This window comes from Pocillopora damicornis, chromosome 11 (genome assembly GCF_964200805.1).
Source record: "Pocillopora damicornis chromosome 11, jaPocDami1.2, whole genome shotgun sequence".
NCBI classification, from domain to species: domain Eukaryota; kingdom Metazoa; phylum Cnidaria; class Anthozoa; order Scleractinia; family Pocilloporidae; genus Pocillopora; species Pocillopora damicornis.
In genome coordinates this window covers 23,301,866-23,323,547 of record NC_142680.1, presented here as the reverse complement: position 1 = coordinate 23,323,547, position 21,682 = coordinate 23,301,866, and the positions used below count along the sequence as shown (strand labels likewise).

The window sequence follows — 21,682 nt, the reverse complement described above, 5'->3', positions numbered from 1 at the left end:
TCAGTGACAAAAATAGTGACAAGCCCTCCAAAGGCAAAAGAAACCAAGAGGTTGATTAGATTAATATGGTTGGGCTTGAGCTTCAGCCATTTAAAGGGGACATATTCACTGTATTCTGAAGATCTTTTATGTCGTCGCTGGCTACACAGCTCTGTGACAGAGATCACCAGATAAGCAAGAGCAAAGCCAACGGAATAGAGCACCGAAGATGGGACAGTACTTTCTTTGTATGGCTTGTTAATACTATCATCATCACAATAAAACCCTCGGTGATATGGAACGGCAACTAGTTTGAATAAAAGACAAACCAACCCAACAACTAGCAAACAAGTGAAGTCCACTATGAGCCAAGCCAGACGGGGCTTCTCTGGTTTAAATGGTTCTAGATCAGGCGATGAGTCGTCAACTGTTAGTTCCACAGAGAATCTACACTCATCTGTAGGCTGAGCTTTGTTTTCCATGTCGCTAAATGTTTTTAAATACTATCTGTTGATACTGGTACCCAATATATTGTTCAAAATATTGTTTTCGTTATATGTACTAGGCCAGGTTACCAAGATTGCCTAGGGACCAGGCTTTCGCCCAGCACGAAGACCGCAGTATCGTATATTAGTGCAGTTTGGTTGCAAACCTTGGATTGTTATTTAAAAATGCCCACCACTCCCAAATTTGACGAACCATGGATGGACGAGCTCGATGGACATAACTGTGTGAGTAGAGCTATTAGTTTTGGAGCAAGAGGAGCGTTTGTAGGTAAGTGCACTGAGTTTGTAAATGTTATTGTGGTTCCAAGTAATCAGGCTTCACGCCAGAAACTCAAACGGTGGAAGACTTTGGCACACTTTATGTGAATTCCAGGAAGTTCTTCTTTAATCTGTGTCGAGCGAGTATGTTCCCTTTCTTCAAATAAATGTAATCTATTTGAAAATAAATATGTTTGAAGTGTACAAAGCTGGTGGAACATAGAATAGCTAGTCAATGAGACTTTGACCCACACAGTGATTTGTTAACCCATTTCTTTGTTTACCATAATGTCTTAGTATTATTATTATTATCGTTATTGCTATTATTATTATTATTATCATCACTATTATTATTATTGTAGTTTTTGTTGTTGTAGCTGTAATTGTTATCATTGTTATAATATGGAAAGCAATGGTCATTCCTATGTATTGATTTTGTCACCCATCATCCAATGCAACCCATCACTAACAAACCCATTCTAAGAGAAATGAATAAAGGGCTAAGTCTTTCAAGAAACTGTGTTGCAGCTTCAGTGGGAGAATGTAACAGGATAATTTAGGGTAATTTAGCTTCTGTAAAGAGTTTAAAAGCTGAAGTTTTAAAAGTTAACCTTTCGTCATAAGGGCATACACTTGAAATATCAGGTTTTAAACTCTCTATGGTGACCATGACCAGGATGAGGTTGGGAAGTCATAAGCAAATGAAAATGTACAATGTAACGGGGCTTTCATATTCAGCAAATAGACCCTTTTGACTTTGGTTCTCTCTCTGGCATTCCAATCTTTCTCAATTTTTCTGATTGATTGAACCTCATGTAAGAGACCTAGGTCAGTTAAATACAGGAGAGTTTACAGAGATGGCCTGGGCAGGCATGGATTCATTGGGTTCAAAGGTTGAAAAATAGAGTATGAGAGGAAAATAAAATTTCAACACAGAATTCATTACACAGTGACTTCATGCCATTTTAAATTGCAATAGGTGTCCAAAAAAAACTATTCAGGAATAGGAAACAAAGAGCATCAGGAAACATGAGAAGAAAGCATCAGGAAACACAAGGACAGAAGCCAAATTCTGTACAATATAAGAACTTTAATTCATCCTTGATGATTTTGAGGATGTGCCAAAGCTTGGAATTTTTAAAGATTTTCACATCAATTTTACAGTAATTAAGGCCTGATTTGAACTTTTTAAAATTTTTATTTTGTAATTCTAGTATTTATAATTACTTAATTCATTGTGTTAGGTACTTCCATTTTGATTGTTACCTAGGGTAAAATGGTTCAAGATTCTCTTCTGAAAATTTAAATCATTCTTACTTCAGTACAAGTTTGGTTAGACATGTTATGTATTTATACAGGCAGGCTATTTTAAAGTTTGAGTAGAGCAGACATCCATATTTTAGTTTCTGATGCTGCACAGGGTTTGTTGAAGCTTTCATATCATTGCTTGTCTATGTTGCTATGTCAATATGTAAACTTTGCTCTCATTTCCATGACCTTGGTCGATTTTATTTAACATTTCAGGAGGTATCTATGGTGCTGCTTGGTCTGCGCTGAGAATCCCAGATCCTCATCCCACTCCACTTATCCTGCAGTCCTTTATTTTGATGAAGAATAACTCAATCCTTGTTGGTTTGTGATTTTATTACATAGTTCTTTACTAAATTTTGAACTTCAGTTGCTGGTTAGTTAATGAACAGAGGGTCTTATCCTTTAATTAAAAAAAATGGCCTGTGAAGATTCTTAAGGATCCAGTGGCTATTTTTGGTTATCAAAAATGATTAGTTTATAATTATGGTGAAGAGCCTCACTTGTCATGATATTTTAGGTGGTGCAGCAAGTTTGTTTGCTTTAACAACATGCAAAGCAGCTTCAATGAGAGAAAAAGATGACCATTTTAACTGGGCCTTGGGAGGTGCTGCAAGTGGAGTTCTGATTGGATTTAGCAGTAAGTTTCTCTAAGTATTATCTTTTTTATCTACCATTTATCTGATGACATGTTACTATAGGGCTTTTGATAAGTTTTTCTGTCTAAAAAGACATGATAGTTGCTCTGCTACTGTTCTAATGCTTTGGTTGTGAGTTTGAAATGAGGAATATTTTAACAAAATCCATTGGGCCCTCTCAGGTTCACAATTTTACCATCAGGCAGAGGCAACATCATTTGTTGTTTCTTTTTATGTACAGAGAGCAGTTGGGGGTTGGGCTGTGGTCTAGCAACAGCATTTGCCGCTGCTGGAGCTTTAGCCAAGTACTCTGGTGTGTACAAACATCCTCTGCGTACTGACAGAGTCTATGTGTGATGCACGTTGAGGCTCATAAGATACATTACCTTGGCCACAAGTTTTGAATGTTAATTGTGAATAAAAACTTTACAATTGATCCTGAATAACATCTAGCTGTTTAGAACATTAACCTGCAGCTAAAATGGGGAGCCATTTTTGGTGGGATTATGTGCAGTCTACTGTGAGAAGACAGATAAACGAAAGTTGTTAAGCGCCGAAGTTTCTTAGGAATAAAAGATTATTTGGCTGTTTTATGTATATGCTTGTTATACACTATCGAATAAAATAATCATCGGTATTGACGCGAAATTCACTTCAGATCAAGCACTCAAAGTGGATTCTCTTCCCAAATCTTCGATTGAAGAGCTTTCCTTGTTGAAACTGTAAGGAGGTATTTTCAGTGGGGAGTATTCGACTATGTTACGTTATTAACTACCTGTTGAATTAAGATACACGTCTCTTGGCAACAATATCACCTTCCAGTGCCAACCAGCTTACTAACTAAGTATGCATTTAAAAGCAATCAGTAACCTGTATTTGGTTGGGATCTTGAATATTTTACTTGACAACATGAAGTCTTAAATTTTTATCGGGAAAAGCGTCCAAAAGTCAACATTTTACTGCATTGAAATGATGAAAAATTCACAGTAGACCATCACAATTTCGAAACCCAAATCCATAAGATTTAAAAGCGGTATTTAAAGTTAATGAAAAGTACACAAACCGAACTACTCATCTGGAACAGTAACTGTGAAAAAAAATTGTCCTAATAGGTGATAATTGCAACACTTAATTACGTCTACAAAACGATCTCGTGCAACGAAATATTGCAGAATACGCAGATCATGTCTCGGTCATTTGCTGATAATAGTGTGTTACAACAGAATTTCATCTCCCGTGTTCCAAGGAAAATTATTACGCTAAAATTATGGAGACCTTCCATTAAGTTTAACCGGAGTCGCTTTTTATTGCCGCGGGCGAAACTGAGCGTAGACTGGTACCTGCTAAACTTTCCATTACTGGTGTTTGGCCTAATTGAACATAATTGGCTTATGAGGTCACGCTTCGAAAAATTTGTCAGGGAATCTGTGATATTCTCCTCATGAAACCCAACACGATATCTTTAAAGGGAATTTGTCAATGCTCACTGCTTTTACGAGTTTTTTGTGGTTGCAAGATTCCCTCTCCACTCATTTGAATCCTCAGTGTACCCAGATTTCATGTAAAATGGCCTCTTTTGTATCAGTTATTGTTGGACTTATAATCATGGCGTGCGCTTTTGCTGGGTTAATTGTGGCTGCTGACGAATGTACCAGACACCCAAGAGCTCTTTGATGCAAATTTATTTTTCGGAGCGTGGTTCCACGAGTGCAACATTTGACAAAGAAGACAGACGAACCTAAACTGATATACACTTTACTTGAGAGGGGACATCAAACAAACTGTCCAGGGTTAAGTTCCAACCACTTACATCACAAACCCGACTGTGGATACGATTCATTCAACAGCTTCCTTCAGAGAAGACTTGACTTACTCTATTTACCACGACCGCTTCTGATTGCCGGATGGAACCCATTCACTCAGCTTTACCAATTAGAATTGACATTGCTAAATTTAATGACAGGCTTTTAATATGGCAGGGAATTTACCACCAGGGATAGGGGAACTGTCGTTTGAAAATAACAAAGGGGGAGGGGGGAGGGTGAGGAGAGGGTAGAAATCATATTTTATTTTCACTCAGAATTCTATGTACGTGTATAAAACTGCTCTAGTTTTAGCACCAAGTTATCCTTAAAGGTTACAAGCGAAGATTCCGTAAATGCAGCTCTGTCCTTCTGTTTGGTAGAGGTCAATTATTTAAAAGTACCTTGTGGTATTAGCTTGTCTGATGTGTTAATTATGTAGCCCTCCTATGTGAAAATTGTTCAGCCCACTTTCAAATAACTCCTTAAGGGAGTCGATCTCCGACGATCATTTTTTCTCATTTGCATATGATAGTTTCCCCCGCATTTGCCTGCAACGACACATGTTTGAGGCCAGAATTCACACTCTGCGTGTGCTTTTGAAACAATTTGATTTTTAGTCGATTTTAAAAGTTGAATAGAACCTAGAGAGTGTGAATAAAACAATTTCTTGATCTCCATGACTATATTTTCTTATTGCAAATGAATCCATCTAACATCCGTGAATTTGAGTCACTCGAGCTAGGCATGATGCAGTTGAAAAGAATACTAAGTTCAGAAATAAGATAATAATGACCATGCATCCGATCCAACAATCACTCCAGCCGCCATCACAAATATTTAAACATCGACCCTCCTACAGAATCAGTTTGGGCTCGATTTCCGCCGTTTTTTCCCCTTAAGTCCAGTCTTCGATCTCCATTTTCCAAAAAGTAGCGTGAAATCGAGCCTCATTATAAAAGCTTCCTAGCTGTTTCTTTATTTTGTATGTTTTGTTTTGTTTTCTCTCATCACTCGGTAAAACGTCGTGGTATCTTGACCAAAAAATGATGTCGGTTGAGAACAGTTCGCGTATCACTTTATTTTTTACAAATTTTATTTTTGTGTTTGGAGTCTCTAGGGGATAGCTAGAAAATATTACTGGTCAAATGGAAGGCATTCCTTTTTCCTTTTAAAAAGAGTATTTCTTCAAACTCTCTACAGCTAGTTCACGGAACAATCTTTGTAGTAATCACATGGTTCAAATTCCTCTTCGAGTGAAACGAGCTCTTAAATAAAGTCTAGATTAGAAATGAATACAAGCAAAAGACTTTAACTAAAAGAACAACTTTGTTGTAGGAAGTGTCAGAATTACTTGTAACAATAAAACCATCGAATGACCTAATTGTGTTCCAACCTGAATCTCACAGAAGATGAATATCTTTTCTCGAATCGCTTACGCTCGTTACATCAGTAATCACTTTATGTTACTCAAGTCATTCAATCAACTGCGTTTCTTGTTAGAGCTTGGATTTCATCGTTCCCATCATCTTTTCAAATTTCATTGCCATCATCATGTCTCCCTTAATTTTCAGTTTTCCTCCCATGAACGCCTGAGTTGGATTCATCTGACCCTTAAACATCTTAACAAAATCGTCCGAGCCTAGGGTCATTGTACAGTTTGCTTTACCTCCTGGATAAGATCCTTTACCAGCAGATCCTGTGGATAAATGATAAAAGTAGCATTTACCTCGTAACAAGGGTCTCTCTTTCAATCCCTCGCTTGTTCCGGTGAGAGAGCCGTGGAATAAGCAAGATAACAAATAAAAGAACAGTAAAGAACAGTATTGATCTTTCCATAAATACATTAAGATTACCGAGGAAAATAATGGGACCCTTAAAAAAAAAGGGCAAAAAAAGTAAGAACAAGAGTTAGAGAGGATTTCATGTTTTTTTCGAATTAAAACAAAATCAAGCGCGTCGAAAAGAACGTAGAATTCTGACATGAATACGGAAGAAATTTGCTTCACTTCCGCAAACTAGGGGCGTTGAATGTTTTCTCCGAGAAAAATAGCGTTTTCTGAAGAGCAGCATGATTAAACAAATATGGGGAGAAGACCAATATGGCGTGACGTTCCCGGCGAGCCCCTCGATATTTGCATTCGCACGAAAAGTGCCTTCCTCATAAAATATCACATATTATTGTCCGAACTTTGGTCGAACCATCTTTTCTTCAGGGTTGTTTACCTGAATCATTTTGGAGATCAATATACCACACTCCTTCCTCTTTTCCTGTTAAATGAAACTCGAACACTCCCCTCACTTCATTAACAAGTTGTTTGTTACATAAGCTCTTTATGATATCGAAAATTCCATCCACTCCTTCCGCACTATTTCCTTGTGTCACAGTATCTGCGGTCTTCTGAGCCTCCATAATTTTTTTAGCATCCGAACCATCAACGTCCAAGAAGAAGTCCGGTAACAGTTTGCCTCCTGTAAATGTGATGAAAGGAGGGTAATAGTCACACAAGCAAGACTAGGGTGTATTGCGTGACACGATATAAAAAGAAATCGTCTACCTATGAACCTCAACTCGCATGACGATTTCAAAACGACTTTACGGCCGATTTTTCCCTATCAAATAAATCAAATAAATGGGTTACTTTCCACTATTGTATTAAGAACACAAAGCATCAAACCAATTAGTCAGTAAACATGGTTCAGGAAAATTCTTCAAAGTAAACATCCCTCCTTTCTTTACGTTTATCTTTCCCACTACCCAACCTAAATCCAGTAACCCTGTCCTCTCAACTACTCATACCTGGCACACAGGCATAAGGTTCAAAATCTGTGACTCCCACTTCTATGAGTACATCTTCATCAACAAGAAACTCTCCAGTCCTGGCTCGACTATCCCTTGTTAGGACAACATAGGCAGCATCAGCCATTATCTGATCAGTGCGACAGGAAGCAAGAGCTTCTTTACCACCCAGCATCTCCATAGCAGCTGTAGCTATAGCTAATGAATCAAGGGAATACTTCTTTAAGCAGAAGAACATACAGTATAACAAAAAATAAATTCTGAAATAAAAATACAACTTTCAGAAAGCAATGAAATGAGTGTTATGTTTTGTTACACTGTAGTTACTGTATGTCATGATGGCTCTGAAAGCCTCTCTTGAGAAATATTTTTTAATGAAAAATTGATCAAGTTAGGTTTGTAGTTTTGTGTTTACCTGTTTTAGGCCACAGTGCATTAACTGAAATCCCATCATCCTTGAATTCTTGTGCCATGCCCAGGACACACATGGACATGCCATATTTAGCCATTGTATAAGCTTAGAACAAAACAGATAGCAGCTAAGGAATAAAAATGAAAAATCGCCAAATTCCACAAGCACTAAATATATCAATTTAATCTAAACAAACAAAATTATTACAGGTCTAAATTTTTTTTCCTGATTTTTTTCAGGCCTTATTTTCACTACTGCTCAAGTAATGTTTATTACTGCAAAGATCAGTTTCATATTCATAAAATTATTTATGTCCAATGAAAAATTAATTCCTTATGGTAGAGTTCAGCCCAAAAGGTATATGTTAAAAGGTTAGTTACAATTGGCACATATCTTGTTGAAAGATAAAGCACCTGGTAAATTGCTTGTACTTTTTAGCAGTATGTTATTACTTGTTACTTGTTGTTTTATTTTGTTCAACCAACACCAACCATCAGATTACTAAAGACTGCATCAGTCAAGACATTTGTCTCCACCTGTATTACAAAGTGTCTGGTCTCATGACACTTGTCGTGAGTGTAAGATGGAAGTTTTTCTAGGTCTGAGTTTACAATGAGTACCCACAGAGGAGGGGTAACCACCAAGATTTCAAACCACAGTTTGTTAACTCTGGTTCAAATTCCTTTTTGAATGAAGGTATAAGAAACAAGTCAGATCTGACCACAGTGATCATCATCTGGATGGTGTTCCAAATTATAATTAGGCATAGAAAGTCTCTCTAATTCAATTTATTACAAAGTTGGTGTGCTGTGTAAAAGTGTAAGCAACATTGATAGTGGGAGATAAATTGTGAACTAACCTACGTGACCTTTGAACCAATGAGGATTCATGTTCAGAGGGGGACTGATGTTTAAGATGTATGAATTCTTTCCAATCTTTAAATATGGTAGACAGGCTTGAGAGCTGTCAACACATTCCAAATAATAAAAAATTAAAGGTATAATGAGATAATAATAACAAGTATTGGAACATATTTACAAGGTGTCTAAGCTCTAAGAAAATAAAATAACCCATAACATTGGAAATAACTGTCCAAATTCAAAACTTGTAGATATATGTATCAATATCTCTATGTATATACAAAAGCAGATAAGCTCAAAGGTAAAGACACACTGGTAAATTTCAAAAAAAGAAATAAAGGAATGTAATTACCACATTTATGATATATGACCACATTCATGATATATGACATTGAATATTGAATGAAGTTTTACTTCAGAACCTTTCATGACTTAAAAGAATTTGGAAATGCTCAAAGGTTGAATCAAAAATATTATAAATTGAAATGAATTTTTCTTCTATTCTAATTTCTGAACAAAGAAATTTTAAATTTGAGTCAACTTTAAAAAAATTTAACCAATAAATTGTAAAATATACAACAATAGATGGAAGTATGTTCAATAACCATGAAAGTTGAGATATGCTAACTGGAGAGACTCACCACAGATATGTCCCCCTTGCATTAATGCTGTTCATAAGGTCATACCTGTAGATAGGTGTGATAAACATTTCATAAAAATAAATATTTTCCCTCCAAATGATTTAAAGATTGATTTTCATAATAATACTTCTTTGTTACCAAAAAATTTTACTGAGAGTAGAGGTAGTATTATTCATTCCTTGGGTTTGGAAATTGGAACCACTCATGACAGACTCTAAAAAGTTTAAACACAAAAACTTGGCTCTTACTTGGTGTATAAGAAACCATAGAATTCCATCACAACTGGGAACAAGAAAACAATGAAAACAATAGTGTGATTTAAACTGTGTCTTCTACACCAAGTAAGAGCCAAAAAGTTCAACACCTTAAAACCATAGTCTACAGCGGCAAAGGGCGTAAGATGGCCATGAGCTGACCATAAAATCCATTTATTTTATAAAGCAGTAATGTCTTTCATGTTCCAATGCTTTTTTAAAAATAAAAGATGCTCTCACTTTTTCATTGGTGTTTCCAAAGTCCCTGTCAAGCTTATTGCACTAGCATTGTTAACAAGTATGTCAATCCCACCAAATGTCTTTACAGCCTCTTGTACTGCACTATTGACCGCATTTTCATCACGAATATCCACTGCACAGGGAAGGCACTTTCCTCCTGCCTCTTCGACTGTAATTAAATACATCAACACAATAACTGTTACACCAGTTGGCTTGGGTCGTTGCCCAGTGGGGGAGGAGAGGGGATGGGGGGGGGGGCTTAGGGTGTTGTTAACAATTCAGTTGTTGCTTGATTTGAAGATCCAAACTTAAAGATAATTTTACCTTTCGAAGCTTAAAGAAGAGAAAATACAATAAAAAAAGGTAAAACCTGAGCCAAACCGTTCACAAATTACTACCAGGGGCTGCATGTAGTGTGGCAAATATGCCTGCATCCTCACTTCTCGTGCGTTTCAAACAATGCCTTCGAGGCACGCGAACCCCCATGTGTAAATGAACAAGGCAAATATATTTGACTTTACCTTCTTTTGCTGCAGTGTATATCGTTCCAGGCAGTTTTGGATGAGGTTCGGTAGTTTTAGCGGCGATAACAATGTTTGCTCCATCTTTGGCCGCTTTCAGCGCAATGGCTTTTCCAATTCCACGGCTGGCACCGGTAATAAATATAGTTTTACCGGCTAGTTTCCTAAAGGGAAATCGATTTTAAAGATAATTTGGTTATAAAACAGAAACTTTAGCTGATTTTCCTAAAGAGTTGGAAGAAAGACTGAAAATAGACAAAACTCTACCCTGTGTTCAACATTTTTCTGCTAAATACAACACCACGAGAGGAGTCCACAATATTGTTGGTCAGCGCGTAAGTGAATGTAAAGATAGGGGTTGATTCTCATGTAAGAACAGAGCGATCGATCACCATTGATATCCATTGTAATAGTGAAGGATGATGTTCAGGGTGTTACTAGGTGAAGTGAGTTATCTTAAGTATGGATTGACAAACTGAAAAACAGAGAGGACAGAACTATTAATTGTTGGCTCTATAAACACATGAGCAACTCTGAACTGTGGTTGTTTCATCATCTTTCCAGTCACAAACTCAGACTCCCTGGTGATGATTAATCTGTCAATCAAAAAGTCACGAGTTAAAAACAAACTTTTTCCAAAAATAACTCAAGACCTGTGTCGGTGACGTAATCAATCAATCGGACATTGAATTATCAGGAACAAGTCAGAAATTTCAATACTAGAAACAATGTTACCTGTTTTCTGTTGAAATGCATTTAAAAACTCGGATATCCATAGGAAAGGGGAAGGATGTTTTCTTGGCCACATTTTAGGTCACTCCTAGCTTTCTAAGAAAATATCAGAATACTGAATATCTACACAATTTATGTCTGTTTATTTGATCAAGTATTGAGGGTAATACCACAGGACAATATTACAAATACTAACAAAAGCAACATGACATCTGGTAAAAAGAACTCTGAATATGTACACTTTGATCCAAACGATGGAAGAATGAACGAGTAACACAAACAACAGCAATGTAACTGTGTCATAACCATTACATTTTTACCAACATATCTCACTTTACTGTAGACAAAATTACCCAGTATCTTTAGATGTACTTGATTAAAATGTATTTACTTTGTTCAGGATTTCTTATATACAGTTTGGGGTAACCTTAGATGAAAACACCCTGTACCCTTATATGAAACTTTTAAATAAAGATTTCTGCCAGAAACTTTGGTGATTGGTAATGTGACAATTCCTTCCTTACTTACTTTCCTCTGTGAATATATAGGAAACCCATACATGTGAGCTGTGGTTTAATGAAGAAATGAATGAAAGCAATCTTTGCAGTAATAAACACTACTTAAGTAGTGGTGAAAATAGGGCATGAAAAAAATTCAAGGCCTGTGCAGGTCGTAGTTCATTCAATAGTGTTCATCACTGCAAAGATTGCTTTCATTCATTACTTTCCTCTCTCCTTAATGCAGCTTATTAACTATGAGTTACTCCTCAAGAAAATAATTAAATATGTTCCTCTTCATCTTTAGAAAAAAGTCCTTAATTCTATAAACACAATTTAACAGTAATGATGATACCAATACTAACACCAAATAATAATAATAATAGTGGTGATGATAACAATCAATATAATTACTATTATTGTTATTATTTTTACTTTGAACAAGACTAAATTCTTCTCAAAAAGAGTAATGTTCACAATTTGGATTTCATCTTTTGTAGGAGCTGATTCTCAAGTTTCATAAATTTATGCATGCTTCCTGTAAGCTGGAGTTTTCCTCCCAAATACGCTTGTGCTGGATTAAGTTCGCCAGTGAACAACTTCACAAAATCCTCTGAGTCTAACATTACTGTACTGTTCACCTCATCTCCTGAAAAAGAACCTCTTCCAACCTCACCTATTAATGGAAAACAAAGAATAAGTGAATAAGAATTAGACTGGAAGAGCAAATTTTTGCTTTTGTTTCTGCTTCCTATAAAACTCAAGGAAATAGATTAAAAAAGGAGTCAGCTTTTGTCCAGATCTTGTTGAACCATCAACTCTCAGTTGTCAGAACTTGTCTGCCTTGTAGGTGACAGGTAATTACCTGTACTAAGGTTTTGTCATTTTGCATCATTTGGTGGTCAGAGAATAAACCCATGAGTTACTCTTGTTTGATCATTTAACTAAAGTATCCTTCATTACACCCTAGTTTTTTTTTTTTTACATCTGTTTGAGAATTTTCTTGTTTGTTTGTAAATGTCTCACTTATTCATTTCTTTACTTCCTTTTGTTGGTTTATCACTTCATTCTTTCAACATAACTTGTTAACTCTTATTGTCAAAACTGTTTTTTTTCGGAAGCAATTTTTTTTTCACCTGCCCAGTCCCTTCTTTCATTAAACACAATGGAGTAAATTCAAGTGTTTACCTGTACTGCTCTTAAGATCAAGATACCACACTCCAGCTTCCTTTCCTGTTAAATGAAACTCAAAGACTGCATTCACTTTCTGAACAAGCTTTTCATCCAAAAAATTTTCAACAGCATCAAAAATGTCTACTACCCCTCTCACTTGACTCCTGTGAGAGGAAGTTTCCCTGGTATCCTTGGAGGAGTTTCTTTGCAGTGTGGGGGAATAACCATCAATAAAACTGTCTGGCACTGGTGCACCAGCTGTAAAGAGAGTAAGGAATGTTATTGACCAATACTTTTCATAGAATCAACCAATGATGTCATCTGAACAGGATGAAAGTCCATTGTAGCACACTCCACCCACCCCTTCTCTTTGTCAGGTTTCTGACTGACTGTATGCTGATCCCTTTCTATGGTCCTGAGTGGAGAGAGGCCTGCAAAGAGTTCTGACCCAAAAACACAACACAATGACCCTGAGACTATGACAAAGACTGGTTTATCTGTCATTCAGAGAGCTCACCATGAGGATATGGCTTCTCAAGATATTAACTGCACACAAGAGGGAGGTTAAGATTTTAACAGAAATTCATGAGGTTACCTGGAATATAAGAATACTGTTCAAAGTCAGTGATTCCTGCCTCCTTAAGAACATCTTCATCATAAAGAAACTCTCCTGTCCTTGTTTTACTGTCTCTTGTCAACATGATATATGCAGCATCAGCAAAAAACTTGTCTATTCGACAGTAGGCTAAGCCTTGTTTCCCTGCAGTAACCATGACAGCAAAAGTGGCAATACCTGTTTAATGGAGTAACCTTTAATTTGTTTGGTAGTAATACTTAGGTGTACTGACTTACAGCTGTAAGCTAAATATTTTCTTTTGAGGGTACATTTTAATGTGTGCACTTTAACATTTCAGACAGGGAACTGAACAGTAAAATCAGATAATCAAACCTTTTTTAGGCCACAGTGCATTTACTGCAATCCCATCATCCTTGAATTCTTGAGACATCCCAAGGACACATAATGACATTCCATACTTAGATAATGAATATGCTATAAAAAATCATTCATGGAGTATCATAACTACAACAAAGAGAAATTCAGCAAGAATTTTACAATACAAATAGTAGCCTTAAAATAATTGTGAATAAGTAATGGTAGATAAAGAAACAAATCATAAAAGCAATATCCATTGTTTGGATAACAAGCCTTCCATCTCATAAGACTAGCCATCAGATTACCTAAGATAACATCAAACAACAATTGTTGCCGTTCCCACCTGCAACACAAAATGCTGTTCTCCAGACACTTGTGTTAGGTGTGGTGTGGAAGTTTTTTGGGTCTGATGTTAGGATGGGTTATCCACCGGAGAGAGTTATCACCAAGATTTCAAAGATTTCAAACCGGGCAAATTTGGATTGAAACCTCTGGTTTAAATTCCTTCTTAAATGAAGGTGGTTAATTATGTTAGAGCTGACACAGTTTGCACCATATGGCTGAAGATGATACAGTTCAGTTGAATGGTGCAGCTTGCTACCAAAAACAAACAAACCAACAAAAATGCTGTCTACTTTTTTAGTCAAACCCAATATTTTTGGAGAAGCAAGAAAGACCTTCAAGCTTAAATATGTCAGCAAAATAAGTTAGAAACACACAATTGCAAATTCTTACCAACATGTTCTTTGAACCAGGCATGTCTGATATTTAAAGGTGGTGTCACGTTTAAAATGTGAGGATTCTCTGCATTCTTTAAATATGGAATGCATGCTTTGGAACTAACAAAATAAATGCAACAACATTTTTAAAGTTTTTTTCAGCAAAACGTTTTGGCCTTGATGTACATCAAAAGTCAGTGACAAGAAAACTGATTTAAATTAAGTGTTTAACTTGTCAACACTTACCACAAGAATGTCCCTCTTACATTGACATTGTTCATCAGATCATATCTATAGAGAGTTGGTTACATAGGATTGGTCACAAGTGGAAAAAAACTAAGAAAAAACTTTCAAAATGGTAGTTAATTCAATAAAAATAGACTACATTCAGAGTATCATTAACATGAACTTAAATCTCCAAAAGCTATTTCTCTTAAACTAAAATTTAAGGCAATTTGCGATGGAAATACTTGTAAATTGAATAAGGCCTCACTTTTTCATTGGTGTTTCCAAAGTCCCTGTCAAGCTTATTGCACTAGAATTGTTAACAAGTATGTCAATACCACCAAATGTCTTTACAGCCTCTTGTACTGCACTATTGACGGCGTTTTCATCACGAATATCTACTGCACAGGGTAGGCATTTTCCTCCTGCCTCTTCAACTGCAGCAAGAAATAATGTTTGGATAACATACCAATATCATGAAAACTTTTTTAAGGGTTTATCAAAAATGATCTTAGAAATCAGCACTGAAATAATGTCACCACGGCTACAGTTCGAGGAAGTAATGCGTAATTTATTGAGTACATACAAAATCAAGGAGCCAGACATCTGCAAAATTATGATCGTGACATCTGTTTGTATCACACCACTTGAAGTCACGCATTTCATTAATTCTGTCACGATTGTCTCAGATAAAAATTACAGTCTTGCAGCAACAACGAAAACAAAAGGATCACCTTCTTTTGCTGCAGTGTATATCGTTCCAGGTAGTATTGGATGAGGTTCGGTGGTTTTAGCGGCGATAACAATGTTTGCTCCATCTTGAGCTGCCTTCAACGCAATGGCTTTTCCAATGCCACGGCTCGCGCCGGTGATAAATAATGTTTTACCAGCTAATTTTCTGCCAAATGTAGGATGAAGACAGTACAGATATCATAATGAACAGGAAAAAAAATCAAAACAGGAAATCGTCCGATCTAACGAAGGCAGATTAGCAAGTTTTTTTACGTGGAGCAAAACTTACCCAGTATTCTTCAACATCTTTCCCAGTATTGAGCCTTCGAAGGATACAACCTGCGGTTGGCTTTAGAAAAGAAGCCTCGTTTCACTTTGTCATTTGGCGCCATAATTTCATGATGGCGTTTGAACATGAATGGAATCAACGCAAGAGGAGGAAATGTGTTGCTAATAACGATCTTTCGAATGAGAAATACAAGAAAAAGGCAGAATCAAGAGAACTTACTCTTCAAGATATTTCTAGTCTTAGTGATGAGATTCACCATCTAGAGGAGGAAATATTTAAAAGAGATTCTTTATGTGCAGATACCTACACACTGGAATCTCTGGCAATGATCGAAACAAAACTCTTAAATGCTGACTTGCCTTCTTCATCCAAAGAAAATGACATTGACGGAAAAGAAAAAGAAATTGATGTAATAAAAGAGAGGCTTCGTTCTTTGGAAAAGTTGACAGGTTTAATATTTATTGAAAATAGCACCGAGATGCTTTCAAAGACAGAAGCCACAATGGTTTTACTTCGGAGAATGTTAGGAACTTGTCTTAGAATCCCCTTTGCAGTGGAATTCGAAGTTAAAGAAGAGGAAAATGTGAATAGTCTGCTGAGCTCAAAAGGTAAAATTGAGTCAATCGTGCATGTTGTGGTTAAATTTTACCTTACAATCGGTTCTATTTTCTTTGTGTTCAAAAAAGTAAAATAACAGTTTGAGACAAAGGGAATATTCCACGTAGGAAAAATTAGACCAAAATTATTTGTCCGTCGTAGGCAGTATTCTTGGAAGACATCATAAACCTTAACTTGATGAGGACACTGCAAGATAATAGTTTGAACCCTGAGCAGTATGATTTGTTGTGGTTCAAAGTCATTTTGGTGTCTAATTTTTTAAACCAGTTTGATTTTTATTTTCACCTGTTGCCCTTTGTAATAATTGTCCAAAAGATAAAGGAACATTGAAATCAAACTGACATGAATAGTAAATGGCTGAGAAAAGCTTTTGACCATACTTATAGGCAATGACTGTACAATTGATGTTGGTCCTGAAAAGGAAGAACTCAGTCAAAATTGAGGTTCTTTGATAAATATTCTCAAATTATTTGTCCTCACTGTATAAATTTAGGATTAATACAAATTTGATTGTCTTTGCTCCATACTATAGTTGTAATTTTAGTATCTTTTTTTAATCCAAAGATGCTGAGTGTATGGAAGACAGGGTTGTTGAATTAACCAGACTCCAAGTTAGTGTCACAGATCATCTAGCAGAACAGGAACTTGCTCAATTTCTTGAAAAAGTGCAAGAGGACAAGTCTTTGCAGCCATTTTTTTTTGGACTTATTCAGTATGCTGAAGGGCACAGCAATAGGCAAAGGACATTTGGTCATTTTAAAATGAAGTACCCTGAAATTGTCCACTTGACAAATACATCCACTGCAAGTCAGTTTATGAAACTGTACAACAGGAACAAACCTGGACTTGTTTTTACAATATGGTGGAGACTTGTTATTGGTGAATCTGGACATGTCACATCAGATATTCAGATCCATGCCTCAGCACCAATGAAACACACTGACCAAAGGGACAAATATTCTTTGCTTAGAAGTGTTCCCAAACAGTTTCACAACGTGATGCCTATTATTGGAATAGAACAGGCCATCGAACTTGTGATTGGATTGGTGTGTGGATAGCGATAATTTATTAGTTGTATATTATACTGAATTTCTCTGAGTTGAGCTGAGAAAGTCTTTTCATCTTATGACTGTATTTCTATCTTGTAAAATAGGTTGTCACATAGAAAAATTCCAGCAGCTTCAAATATCCAGCGTCAGTTATATGGAGACTAATTCTTAAGAACATAGAGGCATTGTAGCTAATGTTTGGGGTCAGTGGTAAAGGTTCTATCTGTAAGAATCTCTTTTTGAGATACAATTGAACATCTCCTAGCACACAATTTTGGATGACAGACTCCTGTTGGTAGAAACTTAGTTCTGGCCTTTATAACTCTCGCATCTTACTGGTGCAAAACCTCCAGAGGATAGAGAGGGTCTGCTTTCTGGAGATTTGGTGGTAGTGAACTCAGGCTCTTTGTTGTAAAAATGGCAACAAAAACCAGCAAACAAAAGTAACTTTTAACAAGTGAACATTTACTTTGAACAATAATTCAACAATTTGAGAGGGGAAAATAAACAGATTAATTAATTTTTACACTTTAAAGAAGCTAACTCTGAATTACTGAACAAAGGGTAGAAGGTTACAGTCTGATAATTATTCGGAGAATAATTTATGTTTTTTTAGGAATGAATTATTCCCGGTGTTATTATCTAATGCATACATTGTATCTGGTTGGTTTTTTACCATAAAGGAGAGTACAGAATTTGCCATGGCAATAATTTTATTAGTGGTACCAATCTTTCTAATTAAATTCCCAGACTTATTTATTAATAGAACCTGCGGTAGAGATGAATCATGCTTTTAACATCTTGTCTGTATTTAAATATATATTATGCTCTGTGTAGATATCTTGAAGCAGTGAAACCCAGACATTAGTAATTTGCATCACTTGTCTCACATCATGGAGCACATTTAATATATTAATTTGAAATATCTGATTCACTGTTTAATTGTATTGCCCTAAAAAACCCAGTGGAATTGTTGGTAAGAAAGTGTTCTGTATTTCTTCACTTGTTTAATGTTCATCCATTCTACAAACAACACACCCCACCCCACCCCTGTCCCCAACCCCCTGAATTCAGATGTCAGTAATTCACTATTCCAACAGAGGATGCTTGATTTCTCCATTTCCCAGATTGCCATTGTAACTTAAGATTAAGAACAACAGTCAGTCCTTTATTAATACATCAAAATATTTGGATGAATGCAGAAATATAGTGCATTGATTTTTTAAGGAGATCCCTTCCAGTGCAAGAGGTTTTTTGTGCTGTGAGCAGTACCTTCCTCTACTCTGAGGCTATAAGTTCTGCTCTCACTTATCCGTTGGATAGCGATTTATCCGTTTGAAAGCGGCGTTATCCGCCCCTTATACAACAGGGTCCAAATGTGTAGAAAATTAAGTATGGTTCAATTATTAATATTTTGGTGACACTAAGCGAAGTGATGATCGTCGATTATTTTGGCTACGTGCCTCATCCTTTTGATCTCGACTTTCCCCAAGCGTTCAAACTCGTCTGACTTTAGTAGGTTTAAAGCCAAAATATGACATTGTAATCGACTGAGCCATTTTGGGATGTGAATCATACTGACATTATAGTCACGACAGTTTGTAAGAACTCACCGTAGTTGTGATAAGCTTGGTATTGGTCCTTGATTGAAATGAAATTAACAAATAAATTCCATGTTGCCCAGTGTCTGTTCAGTAATTGATCACAAGTACAGCAAAGTGCGTTACTGATCTTCTTACCCTATTTTGGTCTCATCTGTGTTCTATTAATGTACAGACACGCGGCAACACGGAATCTTTTTTTCATTATTTCATGACAAACCGAAATACTCCGTTCAATGTATATACTAGAATAAGACTCACACGAATGAATTAGAAGAGTTTAAATCGAACTTCCAGAGATGGAAAGAAAAGAGAAGCAAAAAGGGTAATAAATATTATTTTTCAAGTTCAAATAAAGAATTTCAATAAAGATCTGTTTATCTTGTTTAAACCTTGATTATGAAGTACTCTTAAAATTAGAGCATTTTGAAAACATTTCTCTCTCTAAAAGGTTAGGTTGAGATCTTAAAAAAAATTGAGCATTAAATTTACATTTAAATTATTAATTTTAATTGTTGAAATCTTTTTTTCGTGACTTTCATGATAATATTTATTGCCAGCTGGTTCGTATGCATGTTTCGTTTTATCTCTTTGATCTCTCCTACAAAGCGGAGACAATAACCAGCAAAAATGAATTTCTCGAATTAATTGCTTATTTTTGGTCAAAATGCTGAAGTCATTCAAATTCAAACTCCAACTGAGTTTATTTAAACTAAAAAATAAACTGAGTTGTTATTGACTTTCAGCCCACCACTTATATTCTTTACCAAGAAGATAAACAGTGGGTCGACGGGAATAAATATTCCGTAACTTCTTATCTCAGTAGTAAATACGGAAACTTATAAGTGAAATACATCTGCAGGCGCAAACGTCTCCCATAGCATTTATTTTCTACCAAACGTTCTTTTGTGTGGTCAGTCTCTTAAAGGTTTCCCTATTTGATTCATCAGGGCGGAGTGCCGTAGACTGCAAGAGAAAATATAAATTTTCTAATAACATTTGTTCAGTGCCGAACAACTGTTTTAAATGGAAGGAAACAACAAGGTAAGGATATGATTTTGCTCTCAGTCCGCCTTTCTCAGTTGATAGCACTATTTTCTCACATGTTCCATCTTCTATTTCAATTTTTCATTTTTTGTCACCGCTGTTTTTTTCAAAAATCTTTTTTCGAGCCTCTTCTATTTTATTTAAAAACCATGAAGACGCTAAGTCCAATATCTGTAGATCACAAGAGCAAACAATGAACCTTTTGTTTGTTTTACTTTGTCAAACCGTTGTAACTGTTGAACCGTTGGATCGAACTTTTGTTCTCTTCTGCATCGACTTTTGTCTCCGCTTTCTCTCCTAGGAGGTTTGTTTTAGGGGTTACAATTACGGAGATGTAATTTTGAGGCTAAGAAATAATAATCGCATGTAGTTATTTCTCTCAATTTTAAGATTTCTTCTTTGTTGATTTTCTTGCTAGTGTCAGACAAACAGCCTTTGTGGAAGTCAAGTAAACCAAACATCCGGGAGCTTGAACAATACTGTGTCTAACACATCTTCTACTCATATTTATGATTTGTCGCAGATACATATTTCTGTGTTTATATTTTTGGCATTCGTCGGGCTGCTGATTGTCCTCGCTAACTCCACGGTAATCGTCCTCTATGAAAGAAAAACGTTTTTGAAAACCAAAACAAACCTTTGTCTGGTCTGTTTGGCTGTTTCAGACATGCTTGCTGGCTCAGTTGCCGTTCCCATGGTGATATCGTGCAATATGATGGTTGAGTCGTTAACAAAGATGAAGATATGTACCGCTATGGACTTATCGTCCAGGTTTATATCCATCTCTACCGTATTGCATCTGCTTTTGGTGACTATCGAGAGATATTGTATGATAATTCACGCCATTCATTATCCGTACATTATCACAAAGTTTCGGCTGGTCACTGTTCTTGTATTCCTTTGGTTTTTCTCGCTGGGAGCCTCGCTCATTCAAATTTCATGGATTCCTTTGGATTTCAGCCCAAGCAATGATTTTGTTAAAAAATTAGACACTAAATATTCTTTATCTGTGTTTTTTGGAATAGTTGTGCCAAGTTTGCTGATAATGGGTGTGGCTCTAACCTGCATTTTCTTAGTTTTGCGGCGTCAACTGATTTCTATTAAGGCAGTGAACAGTTACAAAACTAGAGCTTACCGTAGAAAAGCGATCCCTCTGGAGGGCAAAGCAGTCATTATATTTGGGATAATGATTTTAACTTTCATAATTTGTTGGTTTCCGTATTTTCTTCACGGCTTGATGCAAGATTTGAAACTTGACGTTCTTCCTCTGCCTCACTGGGTACAAGTTTTACTTATGTTTTTTCGATTTGGTTCCTCAGTGGTGAATCCGATTATTTATACTTTCTTTAAAGAAGATTTCAAAAGAGCTTTAAAGAGGTCTACAGGCTTTGCTAGCTCACGCCGCCGAAGTAATTTGACAACATTTGATTTTACACCAGTTTGATGTCCTGAGGAACTTTGTGTTGAATCATTGCGTATATATTCAGTTGAGGATGTTCATGAATCGTGAAAGTACGCTACAACTTAGACTTGGTCAGAGATATAAAAAAATTGAGACCCATAGATAATCAGGAATGAAAGGCAATATAATCACTGAAACATTAAAGATAACTAATGACGTGCACAAGTAGTTCTAATAAGTCTGAGCATGCTAACCAAACTGGTCTATACAAAAGGGAATTTCCATTCGTTTTTCGCAGGAGCTTCTGGCTCAATTCCATCAGCTTGATTTCTTTTATGTTTATGAATCCTCTACATTCGGTATTGAGCTCGATAGCAAGAGGTACATGTCTGTGCTTCATCCTAAATGGCCCTTTCTTGTGCCGTATTTTAATTATACCTTATAT

At 36.2% G+C, this 21,682-nt stretch overlaps 5 protein-coding genes across 5 annotated transcripts; 3 read left to right on the top strand and 2 right to left on the bottom strand.

Moving 5' to 3' along the window:
• The first annotated feature begins 253 nt into the window (after nt 1-253).
• Nucleotides 254-3,286, top strand: LOC113678417 (NADH dehydrogenase [ubiquinone] 1 alpha subcomplex subunit 11). Its single transcript, XM_027195303.2, has 5 exons — nt 254-438; nt 545-753; nt 2,268-2,375; nt 2,572-2,691; nt 2,931-3,286. The coding sequence occupies exons 1-5, from the start codon at nt 377-379 to the stop codon at nt 3,044-3,046; spliced, it is 615 nt and encodes a 204-aa protein (XP_027051104.2). The 5' UTR covers nt 254-376; the 3' UTR covers nt 3,047-3,286.
• Nucleotides 3,287-5,569: 2,283 nt separating this feature from the next.
• LOC113678418 (hydroxysteroid dehydrogenase-like protein 2) lies at nt 5,570-10,785 on the bottom strand. The gene is made up of 9 exons (XM_027195305.2): nt 10,487-10,785; nt 10,220-10,383; nt 9,699-9,867; nt 9,205-9,249; nt 8,563-8,666; nt 7,707-7,808; nt 7,292-7,489; nt 6,718-6,963; nt 5,570-6,190 (listed from the first exon to the last, which is right to left on the bottom strand). The coding sequence occupies exons 1-9, from the start codon at nt 10,498-10,500 to the stop codon at nt 5,991-5,993; spliced, it is 1,242 nt and encodes a 413-aa protein (XP_027051106.2). The 5' UTR covers nt 10,501-10,785; the 3' UTR covers nt 5,570-5,990.
• A 288-nt stretch (nt 10,786-11,073) lies between these two features.
• LOC113678412 (hydroxysteroid dehydrogenase-like protein 2) lies at nt 11,074-15,589 on the bottom strand. Its single transcript, XM_027195298.2, has 9 exons — nt 15,521-15,589; nt 15,234-15,397; nt 14,768-14,936; nt 14,521-14,565; nt 14,291-14,394; nt 13,571-13,672; nt 13,217-13,414; nt 12,637-12,879; nt 11,074-12,124 (listed from the first exon to the last, which is right to left on the bottom strand). The coding sequence occupies exons 1-9, from the start codon at nt 15,535-15,537 to the stop codon at nt 11,922-11,924; spliced, it is 1,245 nt and encodes a 414-aa protein (XP_027051099.2). The 5' UTR covers nt 15,538-15,589; the 3' UTR covers nt 11,074-11,921.
• A 35-nt stretch (nt 15,590-15,624) lies between these two features.
• On the top strand, nt 15,625-18,171 carry LOC113678415 (centromere protein P). Its single transcript, XM_027195301.2, has 2 exons — nt 15,625-16,128; nt 16,703-18,171. The coding sequence occupies exons 1-2, from the start codon at nt 15,630-15,632 to the stop codon at nt 17,194-17,196; spliced, it is 993 nt and encodes a 330-aa protein (XP_027051102.2). The 5' UTR covers nt 15,625-15,629; the 3' UTR covers nt 17,197-18,171.
• A 1,202-nt stretch (nt 18,172-19,373) lies between these two features.
• On the top strand, nt 19,374-21,284 carry LOC113678353 (histamine H2 receptor-like). The gene is made up of 2 exons (XM_027195237.2): nt 19,374-19,832; nt 20,254-21,284. Exons 1-2 carry the CDS (start codon nt 19,815-19,817, stop codon nt 21,277-21,279), a joined length of 1,044 nt encoding a protein of 347 aa, XP_027051038.2. The 5' UTR covers nt 19,374-19,814; the 3' UTR covers nt 21,280-21,284.
• The last annotated feature ends 398 nt before the right edge of the window (nt 21,285-21,682 follow it).